This window comes from Prosopis cineraria, unplaced genomic scaffold (genome assembly GCF_029017545.1).
Source record: "Prosopis cineraria cultivar Desert tree isolate PC_DT_omini unplaced genomic scaffold, ASM2901754v1 PC6, whole genome shotgun sequence".
NCBI classification, from domain to species: Eukaryota; Viridiplantae; Streptophyta; class Magnoliopsida; order Fabales; family Fabaceae; genus Prosopis; species Prosopis cineraria.
The window spans coordinates 40254010-40275341 of NW_026555337.1; the positions used below are offsets into that span (position 1 = coordinate 40254010).

At 32.8% G+C, this 21332-nt stretch overlaps 1 protein-coding gene and 1 long non-coding RNA gene across 3 annotated transcripts; one reads left to right on the forward strand and one right to left on the reverse strand.

The window, feature by feature from the left end:
• The first annotated feature begins 1179 nt into the window (after window positions 1-1179).
• On the forward strand, window positions 1180-13988 carry LOC129314613 (uncharacterized). 2 transcript variants are annotated; one of them, XM_054958093.1, is made up of 16 exons: window positions 1180-1460; window positions 1776-1875; window positions 2139-2318; window positions 2689-2847; window positions 3637-3816; window positions 5585-5743; window positions 6782-6961; window positions 10106-10264; window positions 10579-10758; window positions 11053-11211; window positions 11887-12066; window positions 12418-12597; window positions 12897-13076; window positions 13320-13376; window positions 13459-13560; window positions 13633-13988. In XM_054958093.1, exons 2-15 carry the CDS (start codon window positions 1810-1812, stop codon window positions 13543-13545), a joined length of 2106 nt encoding a protein of 701 aa, XP_054814068.1. In that variant the 5' UTR covers window positions 1180-1460; window positions 1776-1809; the 3' UTR covers window positions 13546-13560; window positions 13633-13988. The 2 variants fall into 2 exon arrangements, with proteins under 2 accessions (XP_054814068.1, XP_054814067.1); XM_054958092.1 differs by having other exon boundaries at window positions 1788-1875.
• On the reverse strand, window positions 7340-9647 carry LOC129314614 (uncharacterized). Its single transcript, XR_008594185.1, has 3 exons — window positions 9445-9647; window positions 9239-9344; window positions 7340-7535 (listed from the first exon to the last, which is right to left on the reverse strand). It is a non-coding gene; the product is annotated as an uncharacterized LOC129314614 (long non-coding RNA).
• Window positions 13989-21332: the final 7344 nt, after the last annotated feature.

The following is a 21332-nucleotide window of genomic DNA, read 5'->3' on the forward strand; positions in this document are numbered from 1 at the left end:
AATTAAAATTAATGTCCTTATAGGGTCCTTAACTGTCATTCTCCCCTTATTTTTTCTTAAATGAAGACTTATTCACCACATCACAAAATTTTTTTTCTTTACAATAACAAGTTAATTTTTTATAGTGAATAATGTTAAAATAAAAATAAAAGTTATTTTTTTTTGAATGAGAACTTGTTAAAATAGTAGATACACACACATGTGATAGTTTTGTCTTTTCATAATAAAGTTTTAATTATATTTAAGTTTTTTGATCCTGTATGGTAATATTAAATTAAAATTATTTAATGCTGCAAAGCAATTAATCTTCTCTGCAAAGAATTGTAATTTTTCCCAACGTTTTTGCCCAAATGTTGAATTGATGACGAGGGTAGCAGAACCAATAACTGCCTGATGCAAAAGCCCAAAACATTCCCTCAATCTTGAATCCAACGGACTCGGCTACACCTCAATGCAATCAACAATTGCACATTCTTATAATTACATTCGGTGAAGGACTCTATTTTGTTTCATCTTTAGAATCATTTTTAAAAATAAAATTCTCATTATGAAATAGTTTTTAATTCTTCTTGACACGAGGAATGACTTTTTTTTTTCCGTTGTTCAATAATAGGAATGATTTTGAGTGTCAGATAGTAGGAATGATTTTTTATTAAGTAATTTACCTTGTAAAAGGATTCTAAATGCTCATATAAATTCACCCAAACTATTCAAAAATAATCTTCATTTAGAAATACTAATATAATATAATAGAAAGGGTGATAATTAAATTTCAAAAAATTAAATTAATTATAGTTAAATTCTAAAAAACTGAATTAATAATAATTATTTGATAATTTTTCTAAAAATGAATTTTATATATCAATTTAAACAATTATAAATAAAAATTTCTATTACAAGCTAATAGTTAATTATAAATAATTAATTTAAAAATAAATAATTACTTTATTAAAAGGTGAGATTTAATTAAAAATATCTTATATTTTTAAATTAAGATATCATAAACATGAAAATTTCTGTCCTGATCCAATTAGGTGGCTGAAAAATAATATAAAACATTCAATAACAATATCAGCAATATTGTTTTTTTTTAAATTATTTAATATATAATTAGGGAATCTTTCGTACAATGTGATTTGATTTAATCCTGTAAGGGGAAATGATTGCAGAGGTTCCTTCCTTGAAACGTCAACAGCAAGTCGTGGTCTTCTTTCCCCTCACTCCCTGCTTTTCCCTTTCTCCTTTGTCTTTGAATGTTTTACTTACAGTTTGCTATTTCTGATTCCCCTACTTTCTTCTGGCTTCGGTCAGGGTCACCACTAAGGAAGCTTCAACAATTTCTTGACCAGAAAAACAGGAAGCTTCATCCACTCTAAGCTTTCCACTTGCTGAACAGTTCACAGTTTTTTCGCGGGCAAGAGTGTCAGAAGCAGCAAAACTGCAAGTGCAGACTTGTCTTCGTGAGTATATTTCTCATGTAGATTCAATATTTTGTGATATTTCTACCACATTACTTGCTTGATGCGCTCTGCAATTAGAAACCTGTAAGAACTGACGAGAGTGATCAAAATTTTTTTTTTTGGGTGTTTGTGCAATTGGTTCTCTCACTCTTGTTACGTGATCTTTATGTAGATACCCAAATCGGGTTCTATGGACCTTTTCCCCTCATTTCACAACAATGATATTGGCTTTTACCTTTTGTTTCGTTCCCGAATGAGTAGATTAAGGCAAAAAGGAAGTTGCAAGAATAGGAAGAGCTAATCGAATTGATAAAGCTGGAATTTCAGGAGAAAAGATAAGTTGCATGAGATGAGACAAGTTCAGGAGATGGCTGTAGAATTCGTCAATGCCCTTAATGCCGCCGCCGCCGCCGAGGTATTTCTGGGTGTTGCTTTTATTTCATGTATATGTTCCATTCGGATTATGTCAATACTTTTTTATTTTGATTTTGTTCCAAAGTTTTTTTATTTATTTTTTTTGGGGGGTGGGGGAGGTGATAGGGCTGAGGGGATTTGTTTGTAATTTGTGAAGAAATATGTATATGTATTGATAATCGTGTCTTGCTTTTCCATTTGAATTGTATGTGATACTTCAACTCTATCACTCCCTTATAGTTGGAGCTGTTGCTAACTTTACAGAGTGAATGTGCTAAATTGAGGAGGCTGCTGGAAGAAGAGAGAAAGCTTGTGCAAAGGCTTAAACAAGAAAAAGAAGATGAAGCACAAATGGCCAAGAGAAAATTTGAAAGGATGAGTCAACGATTAGCAGAGGCTCAAAAAGATGTTGAGTACGCTGCAACCAGAGCTGATGTTGCTGAGGTTTTGGCTTGTCTTGAGCCCCCTCCCCACAGTTATATATATATATATATTATATCATATCTTAGACAAACTTACAAGGCATTGTATTACAGGATTCTTCATTTCTGATGTTAAAATTTTCACAATATTTAGACTAACAAGGCTGTGTGATAAATTTATTTGTGCGCCGCTCATAAATTTGAGAATTCTCAAATTAAAATTGGTTTTTTATCTGTCATTCAAATTTTACCCTTAGCTAATGTCCTCCCCAAATGATTCTTTGTATTTATGTGATCAGTTATGATAAGATATTACAAGCCCTTTGAAAATTATTTAGGATAGATTAAAGTACATAAGTGGCTATTGATTGGTATCTTTTTACGTTTATAAGAATGAATGGGTTAAGTTAAAGAGAGAATTACGAGAAGCTCAAGAGCTTGTGCGGTTGCCAAGGCCAGAAAGTGAGGAGACAAGGCAAATCGTACTGAGACAGGTTGACAACAAAGAGCAAGAGCTTGCCAATGCCCTTAATGCTGCTGCAGTTGCTGAGGTATTTGTCGAATTGCCGTTGTCCCAGTTATTTTCTCAGAATATTTTTTGTAGTTTGTTTCCTGCTTGAAAGATGAATTTTAATCCTGATAAACCTTTTGAAGTTTTTTTTTTTTTTAATTTAGTGTTTGCTAAAACTCTGCAATAAAGAAGCGGTTAGCATCCCACCAAATTTTCTTGCAAGTTCCTTTATCATTGATTAGTATTTGGTCGATCATTTTGAAAAGCACTGCTTTCTGTTAAATCTTAAAAAAAGACTTTTTTTTTTTGGGACAAGAAAAAAGACATGTTTGAAAGAAGTATATGGTTGGCTTTTATTTGTACTTTATGTGTTTATGTTGTTGAAAATGTCTTTTTTTCCTGTTTCTAGTTGCTTCTCGTAGGGCGGATAATTTTATCCGTCTGTAAATTAAAAGCAAATGCATGCATTTATGTGAAACACAGAGTATGAAATACATAATTTAACATAATTATTTATTTATTTCTCATAGTTGGGCTAACCATGATGCAATTTTGTTGCGTGTGGTTTTATAAAATGTGATGATGCATTTGAAAATAATTTGAGTTTTACGTTGGCTTTTGTTATGTTAAAAACTACAAATTTTGATTTGGCAAAATTCATGAAAAGATGAAAGTGATGTTGCTCTAATATTAGTTCCTTTGATGCTTGTAAGTTGTGAATGTATGTACCGATGCATGTTTGTTGATGATTGAGTTTTTTCCCCCCTTTTTCCATTTGATTCAAATGTGATGATTTCCTGTATCACTCGATTACTTTTATGTTGGACAGAGTGAATGTGAGAAATTGAGGATAACGCTGGAAGAAGAGCAAAAACTTGTCCAAAGGCTTAAACTTGAGAAACATGATGAGGCACAGCTAGCTAAGAGACAAATTGAAGGGATAGGTCAAGAATTAGCTGACATGCGCAAAAATGCTGAGTATGCTACTACTAGAGCTGATGTTGCTGAGGTACGATCTGTGTTGATATCTTGTTTCATTTATCTTATAATAATTTATCTATCATTTTTTAGACAAATAAACAAAGTGACCTAGTTTACAAGGAGTTTTGATCATTGCAAAAAGAAAAATACAGGATTCTTGTGATTTAAAGATTTATACAAACCAATCTGAATGATGGAGAATTTCTATCTGTGCATAATTGGGGTTATGGTGGGAAGTAGGAATTATGATTTCGTTCAATGGAAAGGAATTTTGAAGAATGGAGAGTCAACACAATGTGATTGTGTTTGGTTAGGTTGAGGTTTGAGTTGCGCGGGTGTTATGGAAGTCACCGTTAAGGAGGGATATGGATATTCTTGTTTTAATTGGGTGAAAAAGCCAGTGGAGTTCCTTCCGGATTCAGAGGAAGAATAGGATTCTCTTTGCATTTTATCACTGCCTCTTTGATAGGTTAGATCCTTACAATTGCTGCTTTCATCAATTGTCTGGACAAAATTGACGAAGATTTGGGATCCATCAATAGTGAGATCATTCAAATGAGGATCATTATGAATCAGGCTGAGTCAAAGATGTAGAGCATTGAGGCAATGTTACTACAATCATGATTATTCTGCTGCAAGGTGTCTCCATTGCCAGTTTTCATGAGTCAAATTTGGTGAGGCCATTTTTTTTTTTTACTTTTGACCAGGGATGAATTGACTGCTCTGATAATGAGGTGTTCGCTTCTCCAATGGTGCACCATTTTGTTTTTGCTTTGTTTTGTTTTTGTTTTTGCAAGACATCCAAAGTTTACCTTGAAATCCAAGATCTAACGGAAGAAATTACAGAGCTAAAGAGGGGGATAAAAAAGGCAAATGACAGGTGAGAAGAGACATGGGCATGAGAGAATAGACTGATAGAGAGAGGAGCTGATATAGAGAGCAGAGAGAGATGACAGAGAAGAGATTAGAGGGAGGAAAATGTAGAGGGAGACACAGAATCTTCTTCTTAATATTGTGGCAGAAGAAAAGAGAAATGAAACCAAATATAAGGCAGAAAGGGTACTGAACAGAAAAACAAGGTATGTCCATTCACGCATAGCAGCTACGTGTTGGAAGACATTTCTATTGTCTCCTGTGTGTCTTCCTCGTTACCAGATTAGTATTTAATTTTTAGTATGGCAAGTTGATATTAAGTAACTTAGTTTTTACTCACTAAAGATCTCTACTAGTTTCTCAATGATCCAGTGGAAAGGAATTTGCTGTGCCTGGTTTGGGTGGCAAGACATGGTTATGCATGTCTTTCTTTTAATGTTGTTCAGTGTCTAGCTGAACATTGAGGACAAGGTTGATTTTCTTTTTTAATCCAACAGACAAGGTTGATTTGTATCGGCGAATAATGATTGGAATATGGTGAGAATGGTGATAATCTCACATGTCAAGAATATAAGAAGGTAATTGGGACTGTGTGCTGGTTAGGTCAATGGTGATTTGCTTTCTGCTTTACTTTCATTTTTTTCTCCATCACCTTCTTTTGCCATACTTACTATGTGAAAGTATTTTATACCTCTTTCCCTGTTTCTCCTTCTGTGCATTTGGCTTGTGCTTCTTTCATAGACTATATCCTAGCAGTTTTTTTATGCCTGTTATTTAAATTCTACTCAGAACTAACTCTCCTCTCTATGGTTCTATATATTGATGAGGAGCAATGACAATGGGTATATTTTGTGCACTTAAATAATATTATAGGATGCGTTGAAACTCTCAAGTGGCTATTAATGGGTAGCTTTAATGTTTAGAATGAATGGATTAAGGCAAAGAAAGAGTTGCAAGAGCAGAGACAGCTTTTGCAATTGCTAAAGCCAGAATGTGATGAGACAAGAAAAAGCGCCATGAGACAAGTTGAAGAGAAGGAACGAGAGTTAGCCAATGCCCTACTTGCTTCTGAAATTGCTGAGGTATTCCTTGTTGTTACTATTTATTTTAATTACCTTTGAGTTTGCCTACCTCTATTAATATTGCATGTTATCTTATTTGACATAAACTTTTAAAAGAATTTATTGCTAATATTTCCGAAAGCTGTAACAAATAAGGAATTTGGTTTTTCATCGAATATTAACATTTGTTCAATTTTAAAAAATTTTCAAACTTAAAGTCTTTGAAGCTTTTTAAAAAAGAAGGGATAACCTGCAGGAAATAGCTGAAACATCTATACTTGAATAGTTGGATTATATCTGTACTTTTTCATATTGTTTCTTCGTTTAGCAAGCTCTTACTTAATACTTCCCTTATCCAGTGGGAAATTAGATCCTTCCATCGTTTTAAAGCAAATGTATGCCATTATCAAGTACCAATAAAAAAAAAGAAAAAATATTACTATTTTCTCTTATCTTTCTTTCTTAGGTGAAACATGCTATAATTATGTGGCTAGTGACTTTATAGATTGAGGCTGCGTTTGAAAATGTGATTTTGATGTTTTTTTGGGGCTAAAGTATATTTTTACTCTTCTAACTTTATATAAAGTTTCAATTTGATCCTTTAATTTTGTAAAGTATTTTTTTTAGTCATTTAACCCTAATATCGTTAGTTTTAAATGATTATTTTTTGTGTCAATCATTGTTATTTTAAAAAAATTAAACTTAATATGTTAACATTTAAAAATGTTTTGTCAATATTTGAAAGTTTAACATAAAAATTTGTTGGAATGAAACTAATAATATTAGGGTTAAAGAATTAAAAAGATATTTTATAAAATTAGGGGATTAAAATGAAACGTATAAAGTTAATGAATTAAATGTATACTTTAACCCAAAAAAAAGTAAAATTTATAAAAATTTGAAAAATAATGTTACTCTAATGTTAGTTGCTTTATTTTGTAATTGGTAAAGAAATTTGTATACTTTTTTCTTTTGTTTTTTTTTTTTTCATTTGGGTTTGGTATGACAGTTTAACTGTATCACTTCCCTACCGTCATTAATTCATATGTAATCTTACAGCGTGAATGTGCTAGACTTACGAGAATGCTGGAAGAAGAGCAAAAACTTGTACAAAGGCTTAGACGTGAGAAAGATGATGAGATGCAGCTAGCCAAGAGGCAAATTGAAGAGATTGATGAAGAATTAGCCCGTGCTCGAAAAGAGGCCGAGTTAGCTCGAAAAGATGCTGATGCTGCTGAGGTACTCATTTTGTTCTTATTTTCTCCCTTACTTTTATAATATTTATCTACCATATTTTAGATTAACAATATGAACCAACTTACATACATTTGCAATCAATTTGATAACAAAATATAGGAGTCTGAGTGATAGAAATTCAATTTGTGCACAGCTTTTTTGTCACACCCTGTTACTAACGGTGTAATTGGCACAAAATATAAGATACACTCACATTCTATAAGCCTTAATTAATCCGGAATTAAACTAAATTATCGATATATAATTTATAAAGTTCATAAAGTATTACACATTTTATAAAAAGTTTGTTAGAATCCTCCAGTAATTAGGACCTCCCACAATTTCTATAATAGCAAAACCTGCTAGCCAAACCACAAAGGAGTTTAGCTCCAGACCAGTAGATTTATATTAACAAAATAAAATTAAGACCTAACTATGATGTACGTGGAGTTCTAAATTTATAATTTTAATATAATATATAATTATATCAAAATGAATGGTCAAAGAGTGCTCCCACTATCTAAAAAGCAATACTGCCCTTGATGATTAGCAGAAGGCACAGGGTCAACTACAATATCTGAGACCAAAGAAATTTTTTCCGTGAGTAGCATTCCGATCGAGTTTATAAATAATAATTTAATAAATAAAAATACAAATGTGAAAATAGTAAATAATAATTTAATTTAAACAAATCAAGGAAATAATGAAACACTTGCTTTAATTGACAATAAATGACAAGTTTGCTTAACGGTAAAATCATGGAACCACCAACAATATTAGAACCAGATTAGTTTATAAAAAAAATTATAATATATATAAAATTTCAAGTAATGATGCGATTTTTAAAAAATGCCTTTAAAGAAATTAGTATAAAAATGATAAGTTTTAAGCTCAATCTAGGAGGGTTTTATCTGAACGAATAACAAGCATGGACACATAGTCTACGAGGGTAAGTAACATATCTAGAGTGGCAAGAAGACACGAAAAACAGGCACAAGCATAAAGCTTACAAATAACAGGTGTGGATTATATCCACGAAACTACATCCTTCATTCCACGTGTGTTGGCCATCACACGGGGCTAGCATCTCCAATGCATCCTATTAGCTAGGTGTACCATGGCGCGCCAAGGGCTAACAAAACTGCTGTTAGCATCTAGTGTTCTGAATTCAGTCTCCCTAATTAAAATCAAGCATGCATGGAGCAGGAATAAAAACTTCAAAATTTTCCACTTTTAAATAAGTTGTTCAACAATTATTTTTCATTTCTTATGTTCATCTTCCTATCCTCCATGCACAAATTGTCATATTAAAAAATTTTCATATCAAACATAAAATTTATTGAATAAGTTACTTTTGAGACGTAATACTATTTGTCACTTACTAACTTCAATCATTACTTGGCAATAACATAAATCATGGCCAAAATCAAGAAATCATCATTTATAAATCAATTATTATAAAAAATAAAATTTAAATATAGAAATTTTATAAATATTTTACTAGAGATTTATTCGGAATGCTACCTATTTCCCTGAGAGTTTTTTATAATCTTATAGTTAGACTCTCTCAATTTCACGCTTATTTCAGTGATGCTTTAATTTAACCTAGCATTTAAACCAATAACTTTTATGTCATTATGATTTCCCTTTTCATATATGCAAGTGAATTAATATTCAAACTCTTCAATGATTCTTTAAATTTTCTCGTTAACCCCTTAAACTCTCATTAAATACTCTAATAAATTCTATCAAGTAATCAACAACACTTGGCAGCATTCAACCTCGATCATTAACACAGCTCTTAATCCAAGCTTAACAAAATCTTAATTATCATTTAATCTAGCAATTTTCCTTATTTGCTGTACAAATTCCAATGGGTAGATCAACTTCACAAATTATATGAAAACATATACTTCCTTTAGTAGCATATATAATTCCTTTAGGCTCTTGTAATGAAAATTAAACAATCTTATTCTCACCAATTTTTTCTTTCAAGCATTCTTACGAGCACTATAAAAACATTCACAGTTAACTAAATTATATGGCAAGCATCCAAACAAAATCAACAATTTTCAACATTTAATTTCGTCACAACATTTTCAGCTCAACATAATTAATAAATTAGCCTCCAACAACAACCAAAACAACAGCTAAGTCTTCCTACCAATGTCACGACAAAAATATTAAAGAACAGAGCACCATCCGAGACTAGTGAAGGAAAAAGAATAATTCACGTAGCTATTGAAATCGAAGGAGAAGAAGGAAGAATCAGTGTTTTACCTCTACCCAAGTGCAGTGGAAGCTGTCACATTTTAGCTCATGGACCACCGAAGGAGAGAAGAATTCCGCCCAGCTGTTCTTCGAAGAGGGTGAGAAGCAGAAATCACTAACGAAAAAATGGAAAGACTTAAGCTTATAATCCACACATACACGGACGCTTAGTAGTTGAGGAGGAAGGATGATGAGATCAAAGTTCACACACTCACCACCGACAGCCTCAGAGCAAGGAAGGAAAATAAATGAGCTGCAGTATTTCTCCTTCATCGTGGCATATGGACGAGAGTGGAAAAGGAACAGATGGAGGACAGCGGGGAGGAGAGAAAGAACGAAGAACGACAGCCCGGAGGAGAGAAGGAATGAAGAATGATGGCGAGAAGGAGAGAAGGTTGAGAATGCGTGAAGATTTCGAAATTTCTCGATGCTCTGGGGCTTTAATCGCAGAGGATAGAAGAAATATCTAAGTATTAGGAAATTGGGAATATTACCAAAAGGAGCATAAAGAACATTACAAAAGAGAACACAATAAAAATTACCAAAAGGGCACAAATTTTTTTTATAAATTAAAACAAAATAACACTAAATTTTTTCTTAGTAAAATTTGAACTCTAAACTTTTAAGAAAACTACTAGCATAATTTTCACTAACCGACCACTCTTCAGTTGTTATAAAACTAGTTTAAATAAATACCAATTGAAAGAACTTTTTTTTTTGGGAGTCATTACATTTTTAATCTATGATTCTATCTGTCATTTGAATCTTCATATGATTAAATATTATTTGAGAAATTATAAAATATTATGTGTAAGAACTGTTTAGGGTTGATGGAAGCACTTTAAATGGCTATTGATTGGAAATTTTTGTATCCAGAGTGAATGGACTAAGGTGAAGAGAGATTTGAAGAACATGCAAGGGCATGTCAAATTTCTGGAATTGCAATGTCAAGAGATAAGAGAAAGTGCCAGTAGGCAAGATGAAGAGAAGGCACTGAAGTTGGCCAATGCTCTTAATGCTTCTGCGATTGCTGAGGTGAATTTTAGATAAATGTATTGTATTCTAGATAAATGTTCTAGGGAACATTTTCTAACAAGTATTTACATAACTGAATCATAAGAGAACATTTGAAAATGTGATTTTGATGTTGGTTTTTTTTTTTTTTTTTTTTGAAAAAAAAGCAGTAAAATTTATGAAAATATGAAAAATAATATTACTCAATGTTCGTTGCTTTATGTTTGTAATTGGTAAAGAAATTCGTATAATTTTTTTTTTTCTCATTTGGGTTTGCTATGACAGTTTAACTGTATGACTTCCCTACCGTTATTAATTCATGTGCAATCTTACAGCGTGAATGTGCTAGACTTACGAGAATGCTGGAAGAAGAGCAAAAACTTGTACAAAAGCTTAGACTTGAGAAAGATGATGAGGTGCAGGTAGCCAAGAGGCAAATTGAAGAGATTGATCAAGAACTAGCCCATGCTCAAAAAGATGCTGAGTTAGCTCGAAAAGATGCTGATGCTGCTGAGGTACTCATTATGTTCATATTTTCTCCCTTACTTTTATAATATTCATATACTATATTGTAGATTAACAATATGAACCAACTTACATGCATTTGCCATCAGTTTGATAACAAAACATGAGAGTCAGAGTGACAGACATTCAGTTTGTGCATTCTTAATCTATGATTTTATCTGTCATTTGAATCTTCAAATGATTTAATATTTTGATGTGAACAATTATAAAATATTATGTGTGAGAATTGTTTAGGATTGATTGAAGCACTTAAATGGCTATTAATTGGAAATTTTTGTATCCAGAGTGAATGGACTAAGGTGAAGAGAGATTTGAAGAATATGGAAGAGCATGTCAAATTGCTGGAATTGCAATGTCAAGAGATAAGAGAAAGTGCCAGTAGGCAAGATGAAGAGAAGGCACTGAAGTTAGCCAATGCTCTTAATGCTTCTGCGATTGCTGAGGTGAACTTTAGATAAATGTATTGTATTCTAGATAAATGTTCTAGAGAGCCTTTTTTAACAATTATTTACAAAACTGAATCATAAAGAAGCAGCTGGTCTTTGGTTGATACTTATTTAATTGTTTTAATTTTTTTTAATTTTTAAATCACCGTATAAGACAAAACTAAAAGAAGTATATAATTGGATTACGTTTGTACTTTTTTATTCTTGTTTATTCAGATGAATTTCTTCTCCATTTCTGATTCAGGATTATCAGAAAATAAAATCATTATGATTCACTCGCAGTGGTAACTGTGATCCTTCTACAATTTAAAAGAAAATATTCGCCTTCATCAAACGTGGACAGTCAAAATAAAAGTAAACATTTTTTCTTGCCTTTAGTTGTTAAGGGAAACATGCTATAATTATCTAGCTAGAGATTTTTTTAGGGAGGCTATGTTTGAAAGTAGTGTGATATTTAAATTTTCTTTTTAATCTAAAACTTACAGATTTATGTTTAAAAAATTGTATGAGAAGATAAAAGTAATAAAGCCTTCAGTGTATTTAATTTGTGAAGAAATGCGCATAATTTTTTTATCTTTAACTATCTTTTCTGTCTTCCCATTGAAATTGAATTTGACACTTCATCCGTATCACTCCATTTCCTTTCTGTTAAAGCTTTTGCTAATTTTGCAGAGTGAATGTGCTAAACTTAAAAGAATGCTGATTGAAGAAGGAAAAACCGTCCAAAGGCTTATAATTGAGAAAGATGATGAGGCAGAACTGGCCAAGAGACAAATTGAAAAGATAGATCAAGAATTAGCCAATGCTCGTAAAGAAGCTCAACATGCTCGAAAAGATGCTGACATTGCTGAGGTACTAATTCTGTTGATTTTCCCCGTCACATTCTAGACACATTGATAATATGAACTAACTTATACGGAGTTGTATCAATATGATAACAAAATATAGGATTCATTTGTAATTTTAAAATCGTGAAAATATTATTACTAACAGGGATGAATGATAAGAAATTGTTAGTTTCTGTTCAGTTTCTTATTCCAAGATTTACAAGATTGATGTTACATGTTACCTAGTATTTGAATGCTACTTGTAACTCAATTTTCTTTGAATGATTGTATGTATTGACGTGGTGTGATTGCGTAAACAGTTGTGTGTACTTAAGCATTGTTTAGGATGAGATTAACTGGTTACTTCTATGTTTAGAATGAATGGGCCAAGGTGAAGAGAGAGTTGAAGGAAAAGGAAGAGCTTGTCAAGCTGCTAAAGTTGGAAATTACGGATATAAGAGAAGGTACTATAATGCAAGTTCAAGAGATAAGTGAAGAATTAGATGCTGCCAGAAAAGAAGCTGAGCATGCTCAAAATGATGCTGACATTGCTCAGGTAATGACTGCTTTGCACCAAAAAAAAAAAAAAACTTATTTACATTGAATTTGTATCTTTGAAATTGTGAAAATATTATCACTAACCGGGCTGGATGATTATAGATTTTTTTTTTTTGGCAGTGCTCTTAAATGTAAGTCAAAATTAATGTTTCTTCATATTTGGCTGAGAGAGATTTGCTTCCCCGCCTAATGATTTTTGTTGTTGACAATTATACTAATATATTATGTGCATAAAGAATATTTTAGGATGGATTGAAGGGTCTACTTGACCATTAATTTGTAACTTTTTATGTTTAGAATGAATGGATTAGAGCGAAGAAACAGTTGCAAGAAAAGCTTGAGCTTGTGCAGTTGCTAAAGGTGGAATGTCGGGAGACTAGAGAAAGTGCCATGAGACAGGTTGAAGAAAAAGAACAAGAGTTAGCTGATGCCCTTAATGCTGCCACAGCTGCATCATCGAGTTCTGCTGCTGCCCAGGTGTCTAGAAAAGAAAAATATTCAAAAGATCCTTCTTACAAAAACAGATTAAACTGATCATAAATTATCATACAAGGATTTAGTTCAAATTCAAATCCAATCCAAACCCTCGCTAATTCAAACACACCATAAACTTAACAAGTTTCTCCAAAGATTAGTCAGTACAATGCATGGCAGTATTTCTTGTATGTTTAACAATGCTAAATCTGAAATAAGAAAAAGTGCATTTACAATGATGTGCAGGATTGTGTGATATGTCTGACCAATGAAAAGGACATGGCTTTTGGATGTGGACACATGGTAATAACTCTTAACAGAAAGATTTCATTGCCTTTTCTCTTTGCATTATGAGAATGATGATTATTATGTTATTCTTATGCAGTCTTGTGAAGAATGTGGGAAGATGCTGTCCATGTGTCCTATATGTCGGGAGGAGATAACCCATCGGATCAAACTGTTTCCTGGATGACAAGGAGTATTTTAGGTTCAAATCAAACCTCTCTGTCTCATTCATTCTCTGCATATATCACTAATGTATCAATAGTTTTCTTTCCAGTGTGCTTTGAAGATGATGCAATGTGTCTGGACTGTGTTCTTGTTTCGGATCAGAAGGATACAAGCCAAAAGATGATAACTGTTAATAATGGAATCAGAAAGAACGCAACCTAGCAAGACTTGTTTTAGTTGTGAAAAAGCATGCCTCAAATGTAATCACCACGTGCGACTTTTTTTCTTGTGCACCTAGTGTGTCTACAACCATTAGCTTCTTGAAGCCTTGGGTTGAGCCCAAAGGTAAATGTATGCTTTAATTTAATGTAATGGAGTGTAGTGAGCAAAGAGAACTTTACTTTCTGAATCTTTCTTAATAGATTTGGAAATGGTTAATTGAAGATGAGGTGGCATTAAGTGAAAGGATATTTGGCAAATAGGGGAGGGGTGGGAGAACCAAGTTTGGTAGTGATAGTGACTTTGATCATTTAATTTGAGTGTCTCACAACATCGTAGCATCTCAGACCTGCAATGATCAGTTAATATGGATATCTCAGATTATTACAAGGTTAAAAATAATTTGGGAAATTATTAGTATATGTATCCCCAATACTAACAATAATATGGTAATTATTTTTTTGGGGTTTGGGATCATGTTCAAGATAATAGAATTAAATTGGTTTGACAATTCATACATAGTTTTGTTTGATAAAAGGAAAATTAATCATTTAGTTCATGTAATTTTATATGTAATTTTATCTTGATTATAATTTGAAGTTAAACTTACTTGACTCAATCTTTCAAGTTTTATCTTCTTAATAAATTCTATACACTCGAGAATAATTACTAGGTCTTAATACTTATGTGGTTAAAATAAGGAATTGGTTTATGTTGAACTTAGCTTCAAACATTAAAAATTAATTCAATCAACACTGAAAAAACTAAATGATTAATTTTTTTGCTTTAACAATTCATTGATGTCATGGTTGAGGGAAATGTTAACTGTCTTCAGTACATGAGACCTAAAATGAACAATTTTGGACTGCCTTCATCTTAACCATGTACCAAAGTTAGTGAAAAGATAGTATATATGATAGAAATTGGTTTTTCTAACGTCGAGGTAAGAACGTTCAGTTAGCTTTGTTTTTGTCTTAAAAAATAGAGAAAAACAGAGTGATGAGCAAGAGAGTTGGGTTTCATTTGCCCATAGAGGGTTCCTACAAAAAAGGTGGTCGGAGATGGTGAAGATGGGCTTTTGAAGGATGAGGAAGATGCTCTGGAGCGTAGTGTCAATTAGGTATATGATCAAGAGAAACAGAAGTTTGATGTTAGGAATATTGATGTTGAAATGGTTGAAGATGGTGCGTTGAAATCTCAAAAGGCTGCTAGTACTGATGGGGGGCCTTCTAAAACCTGGTCTCAAATCTCATATCATGAGTCTCTGGTTGGAAAGGACTGCATGGAGGTTGAAGAGGACTTTGAAGCTTTATTCAAAGACTGGTTGAAGGAAGAAAATGAAGCTTTTCCAGAACTGGATGAAAACCAAAAGAAACTCTTCGATGAAATATGTAAGTTGAAATGAATGATGCACAATGGAAGAAACTTTGCTTACCGTGAAAAGATGCGTTGATTCTGACACTTTTGGGTAAAAGAATATGTTTGGATGATATAAGGAGGAGACTCGAACTTATGTTGGGATAAAATGAGTTTGAAATCATAGACATGGCCAATAACTATTTTGCATTGAGGACCGAAAACATGAAGCTGTGTCTTAGATTTTTAAACGAGGGTCCTTGAGTGATCCAAGGCCATTATTTAGCGGTGCAACATTGGAGCTCCAACTTTAATCCGTTCAGCAACAAAGTCCAAAAACTTGCTATCTAGGTGAGAATTCCTATCCTCCCTGTCACGCCCAAAAAATAAGCCGAGGCTGGCAAGAAATAGACGAATAATACTCCATATTTCAAAATCCTTAACTTAAGAGAACTCTAATTCTAATATTTGAATATGTAATTAATATAAATACACAACTATATAATACTTTTATAAAATCTACAAATCACCAATCTTTTAAACAAAATTTTTGGTAGAACTTCCCGTGAAAATAGAATTTTTTTCCAAAATTTACAACACAAATTTACGACATCAATTTAACAAAAGGGAACTCGCTTCTCGACAACAGTTAAACAGCATAATATAAAGATCAAGACTCTAACTATAGTCTATGTGGAGCACCTAATCATATATGTCATAATGTAATACATAAATTTCATATTTGCATCGATAGAAAATATTTACAAAACTAATTTACATGCAACCTAACAAAAGAAGTCCTTTAGTGGTCAGTAAGACGTACAGCATCAGCTACACTATCTAAGATCAAAATAACTTTTCAGTGAATAACATACCAACCATAACATTTTTCAAAAATCAAATTTAATAGTTGCAACATTTACATAAATTAAAAAACAATTTAATGTAAACAAATTTTATAAAGTTGGAAAAAAAATTCTCTAAAGAGCAGCTGACGTCTTCGTTCACCGCTACTTGACTCAGTAACTGACGCTTTCAGGCAGTTACTGAGGAAAGTAGCTAACTCTTAAAACAAAAATACGGGAACTATTGCCCTTCCCGGTGGTGGACCAAGGCAGAGCTTGGCCCTCGGGAGGGGACTTCTTACAAGTGATGAACCTTCCACCTATTCGCTCTATCGGAATCAGTTTTGTGACTAAAGAAGATAAGCCAACGAAAACACTTCCTGAACTATAGAACTAGTACTACTCAACACTGACGAACTAAGCTAGCCACTCCTTAAGAAGCTCATGGGCAGCTTATCTCTAATTGGATTTCCTTTTCTAACTGGATTTTATTCCAAAGATGTGATCATCATCCTTACGTACAAGGAAAGTCTCAAGCACCTCGGTGATCAAGTCATACAGACTCCAGAGCAGGAAGCGTATTTACCCAAGTTAATGGGATACTGATTCCCAATCGAGTATAAGCCAGGTCAATCTAAGCAAGCAGCAGATTCTCTTTCACGTCTTTGCTTTATGGCAGTTTCCATATCGCCGCCCCCTTATGGGACGTGAGGGATGGCGTCCAACTGCTATCACTAGTCGGATCACTTCATTGGTTTTAAAAAATTGAATCCAGTCCTGGAAATGGTTCGCATAAGGAAGGAAAAGGAGGGTCTCACACCGGTGTAAAATAAAAGCAATTTCCTTAGACTCACAGATTGCATTTGCTGGCTTCTTCCTTAGGGGCTTAGTTAACGGATTTGCCAAGTTTAACTATGATCTTACATTATCAATTGAGATGACCCCATCTTTGAGTAGCTGCCTTATAATATTATGCCTTAATCGAATATGTCTACTTTTGCCACTAAAGGTCTTATTTTTAGTTATTGCTATTGCAAACTGGCTATCACAATGTAAAGACACTGATGGTATGGGTTTTTCACATATTGGAATACTCGCTAAGAAGTTTTTCAACTATTTAGCCTCAGTTCCAGCTAGCTCTATGGCAATAAATTTAGAATCCCTTAAGGATTTTGTATTGATTGTTTATTTTGCAGACTTCCAAGTTATTACACCAGTACCAAGAGTGAATATATAACCATTAATAGATTTTATCTCTTCTGAATCTGAAATCCAGTTAGCATCACTGTATCCTTCCAATACAGCGAGAAATCTACTATACAATGTACAATAATTCATAGTACCTCTCAAATATCTCAAAACTCTCACCAAAGCCTCCCAATATTTACTACTTGGACAGTTGGTATATCTCTCAATTTGCCTATAGCATAAGCTATATCAGGTCTAGTAAAATTCATCAAATGCAACAGACTCCCAATAATCTATGCATACTCAGATTGAGCAACTAGGTCACCCTTGTGCTTTTTTAATTACGCGCTTGAATCATAAGGAGTACTCAGAGGTGCATCTTCAAAATGTCTAAACTTTCTGAAAATTTTTTCAACATATGTTCTTGGGAAAGTAAAATTTCATTTTCATTCCTTATGATTTTTACACCCAATATTACCTTGACTTCACCCATATTTTTCATATCAAAATTTGAAGAAAGAATTTTTTTTCATTAACAACATACATACTGGAGCCATAATGTTCTTGGAAAAGTAAAATTTTATTTTCATTCCTTATGATTTTTACACCCAATATTACCTTGACTTCACCCATATCTTTCATATCAAAATTTAAAGAAAGAATTTTTTTTCATTAACAACATACATACTGGAGCCAAAGATTAGCATGCTATCCACATACAAGCATATAATCACACAATCATTATCCACAAGCTTTGTATAAACACATCTTTCTACTTCAATAGTAGAAAATTCACCATTTGTCAAAACTTGATCAAGTTTCTCATGCCATTTCTTAGGTGCTTGTTTTAAGCCATACAAAAACTTGAAAAGTGTATAAACTTTATTTTCTTTCCTAGGAATCACACATCCCTCAAGCTGTACAATGTAAATTTTTTCTTCCAAATCACCATTTAAAAATGCAGTTTTAACATTCATTTAGTGAACAAAAAGCTTGTAAATTGAAGCCAAAGCAATAATAACTCTTATAGAAGAAATTCTAGTTATAAGAGAAAATGTGTCAAAATAATCAATATTTTTGTTTTAAGTAAAACCCTTAGCCACAAGCCTTGTTTTATATGTATCAACTGAACCATTTGAAAAATATTTTTTTCTTAAAAATCCATTTACACCCAATAGTCTTAGCTCCTCGGGCCAAATCTGCTAAAGCCCAAGTTTTATTTTTCCTTAAAGAATCAATTTCAATTTCAATTGCTTCTTTTTAAAATTTAGCATCAAGAGGAGAAACAGTTTCATAAAAATTTAATAGTTCATCTTACACTAAATAAGTATAAAAATCATCTCCAAAACTTATTTCTTTTCTTTGCCTTTTACTTCTCCTTAAAACCAAATTCTCATTTGAATTTTGTTTAAACTTTGAATTCTTAATAGGGTTAGAAACATGCTCAACTTTTAAGGGAAAAATATATTCAAAAAATTCAGCATCCTTAGTCTCTACAATTATGTTTTAGTCTAAAACATCACTTTTCAAAACTAAAAAGTGATAAGTTGTACTTTGTTCAGCATACCCAATAAACATACAATTAGAAGTTTTAGAACCAATTTTTCTCCTTTTAGGATCAAGCAATAAAACTTTTGTAAGACACTCCACACTTTCAAATATTTTAAATTTTGGGTAAACCATTTCCATAACTCATAAGGTGTTTTTTTGTTATTTTCTTATGAGATATCCTATTTTGTAAAAAACATGCAGACAAAATAGCTTTGTAACATCCCGACTGATTAGGGATAGATTAGTAATTTAATGTGAGATTAGAATTCTGAGTGGTGAAGTGTTATATTGACTCATTGGAATATTATATGAATAAATATGAGTACAAGAGTGGAGTCTTGAAGTAGAGTGTGTGAGCATAGTGAGGATTTCCCTCACTGTGCCATATACCGCGACAAGTGATAGATGCGTCGCGGCGCATGGAGCAGAAATCAGATTAATAGGGATGTGTCCAGCTTAAAAAATAAAAGGGAGAAACGTGGGAGGAGAGGTCTGGTGTAGAGAAGAGAAAAGGATCTGTTAGGACAAGCTAAATCAGGAGTAAAGACGGTGTCCCTGACTCGTTACTTATTAGGTAAGTCACATATTGCCTTAATCTCCAAATCTACCCTATTTTCTCTTAGTTTTAACTAAATAGAGAGTGAATTTGAGAGTTTTAAGGAGTTAATTTCTTACCCAATAGTAGTAAAAAGGTTCTTTAGAGCTAAACTAGTGTTTTGTGACTGGTTGTAGTCGAAATGATAAAATTTTGAAGCTTTAAGCAAGAGTTGCCCTAATCTAGAGAGAGAGTAGTGAGAGAAAATTGCTACAAAATGTTAAAACTTTGAATGAAGGATGATTTGTGGTAATGTACACAATCGAGTGTAAAATGTGATTTTGATAACGATTAAGTGTTTAAATGTGATAATTGGCACTTTTGGTCAATAGAGAAATTGAATCTGAATGCCAATTCTATGTAGATTATTGTGTGTGATGCACAAATTATGAGAAAGGAGCTTGAATAGGGTTGAAGTTACACGGGTAACCCTTTCTATCAAATAGAAGTCTTAAGGTAACCATATAATTTATTATATTTATTAACTATTATAACTATGTAGAAGTAAATATCAAATGATAAATTGTGAATTTATGAGTTTTATGCATGATTGTTATTGAAATGGTTTTTAGCATGAACTTTGCATTGTGAAATGAATTTGAAAAGTTATTGATTTTAATAGATATATATATGTATATGTATATGAGATGGAAGAATATATGTTGTGGAAAGATGTATAAGTAGTAGAAATTGTGAAAGAGCATGATCATAGGGGGTGGGAGTTCACCCTTTATATGTGGGGTTGTGTGTGAGTGGAGATATGTGGATGTAAAATCCATATGGTCGGGTTAGCACCATGAGACATCTGGTATAGCATTATACGGGCTGTTACCATAAGTAATCCGGTACAACATATTATGAGACTATTACCATGGGACATCTGGGCAATCTAGCAACTCCCTAGTGCCCGCTAGGATATAATTAGGAGTCAATGACACTTTTATCACAAGTGTGAAGAAGGAAAACCATAGTTTTTAGGTAGGATAGATTACCTTTAGTCGGGTGTTTCTACCATTAAAAGTGAGCTCGGATCAACAAGTAGTTGATCTAGAAGAGCCTATAAGTTCGTGTCAGGGAGCTTTGGAGGATCGGTGGATAGTTAATCATACTAAGGTGTAAAATTATTTGAAATGTGATTTATATATAAAAGCGATAATTTAGTTATAATATACTATGTATATATGTGCTATATGATGATTTTAGTTACTTTGGCATGGTTATATGTGGTAATAGACATTCAATGAGCTATATTTAGTTATTGAGATTTTTATCTCACCCGTGGTTATTTACATTGTTCAGGTTCTGGTACTGGTGGGTCAAAGGAAAAGGATATAGGTTGAGTTGACATCTCTCGCCTAAATCTTTATAAGATATGGTGTAATGAATTTGATTGATATTAGTCTTGTATATGTATAAGTTGTCATAGGATTTGTACATGTGCATAAGATATGATTGTGGTATGTTTTGTGATTTTGAACTCCTTAGCCCTTGTATATGTGTGAATGATGAAAAGACTGAAAGGGCTAATGGATGGATGTAATTATGTGTGAATATGAGATGGTTGGAAGTTATTTGTAGTGTTTTGGCCATATATAAGATTAAAGAAATGAAATGTGAATTTAGTCTAAAGGGAGAAATGGGCTATTTATAGGCCAAAGTTGTGTATGTGTGTTATATTGTACATGTGTATGGTCAATCAGGTGTGTTTTATCCATTTGGACTTGGTCAAGGCTCAAAAAGTAATGACGATTGGTTTCGAATTGAGACACCTAAGTGATGAAAATTTGATAGAAAATGATCAAAGTAAACTTTAGTGTCTAATTTTTGATAGAAATGTCAGATTGAGATGAAACTAGTGTCATTAGTTAGATTTTGAAACAAGCTTCGCCTGGGCGCTTGAACCATCTCAATCAGACTTCATACATGAAAATGTAATGCATTTGAATTTCATATCAGAAACTGCCATTTGACAATAAATTCAAGTGTGTGCACTGCGGCGCACATACTCGCATGCAGCAGCGCACGGCACAAAGTGAGCAACTGTGGCCTCTGTGC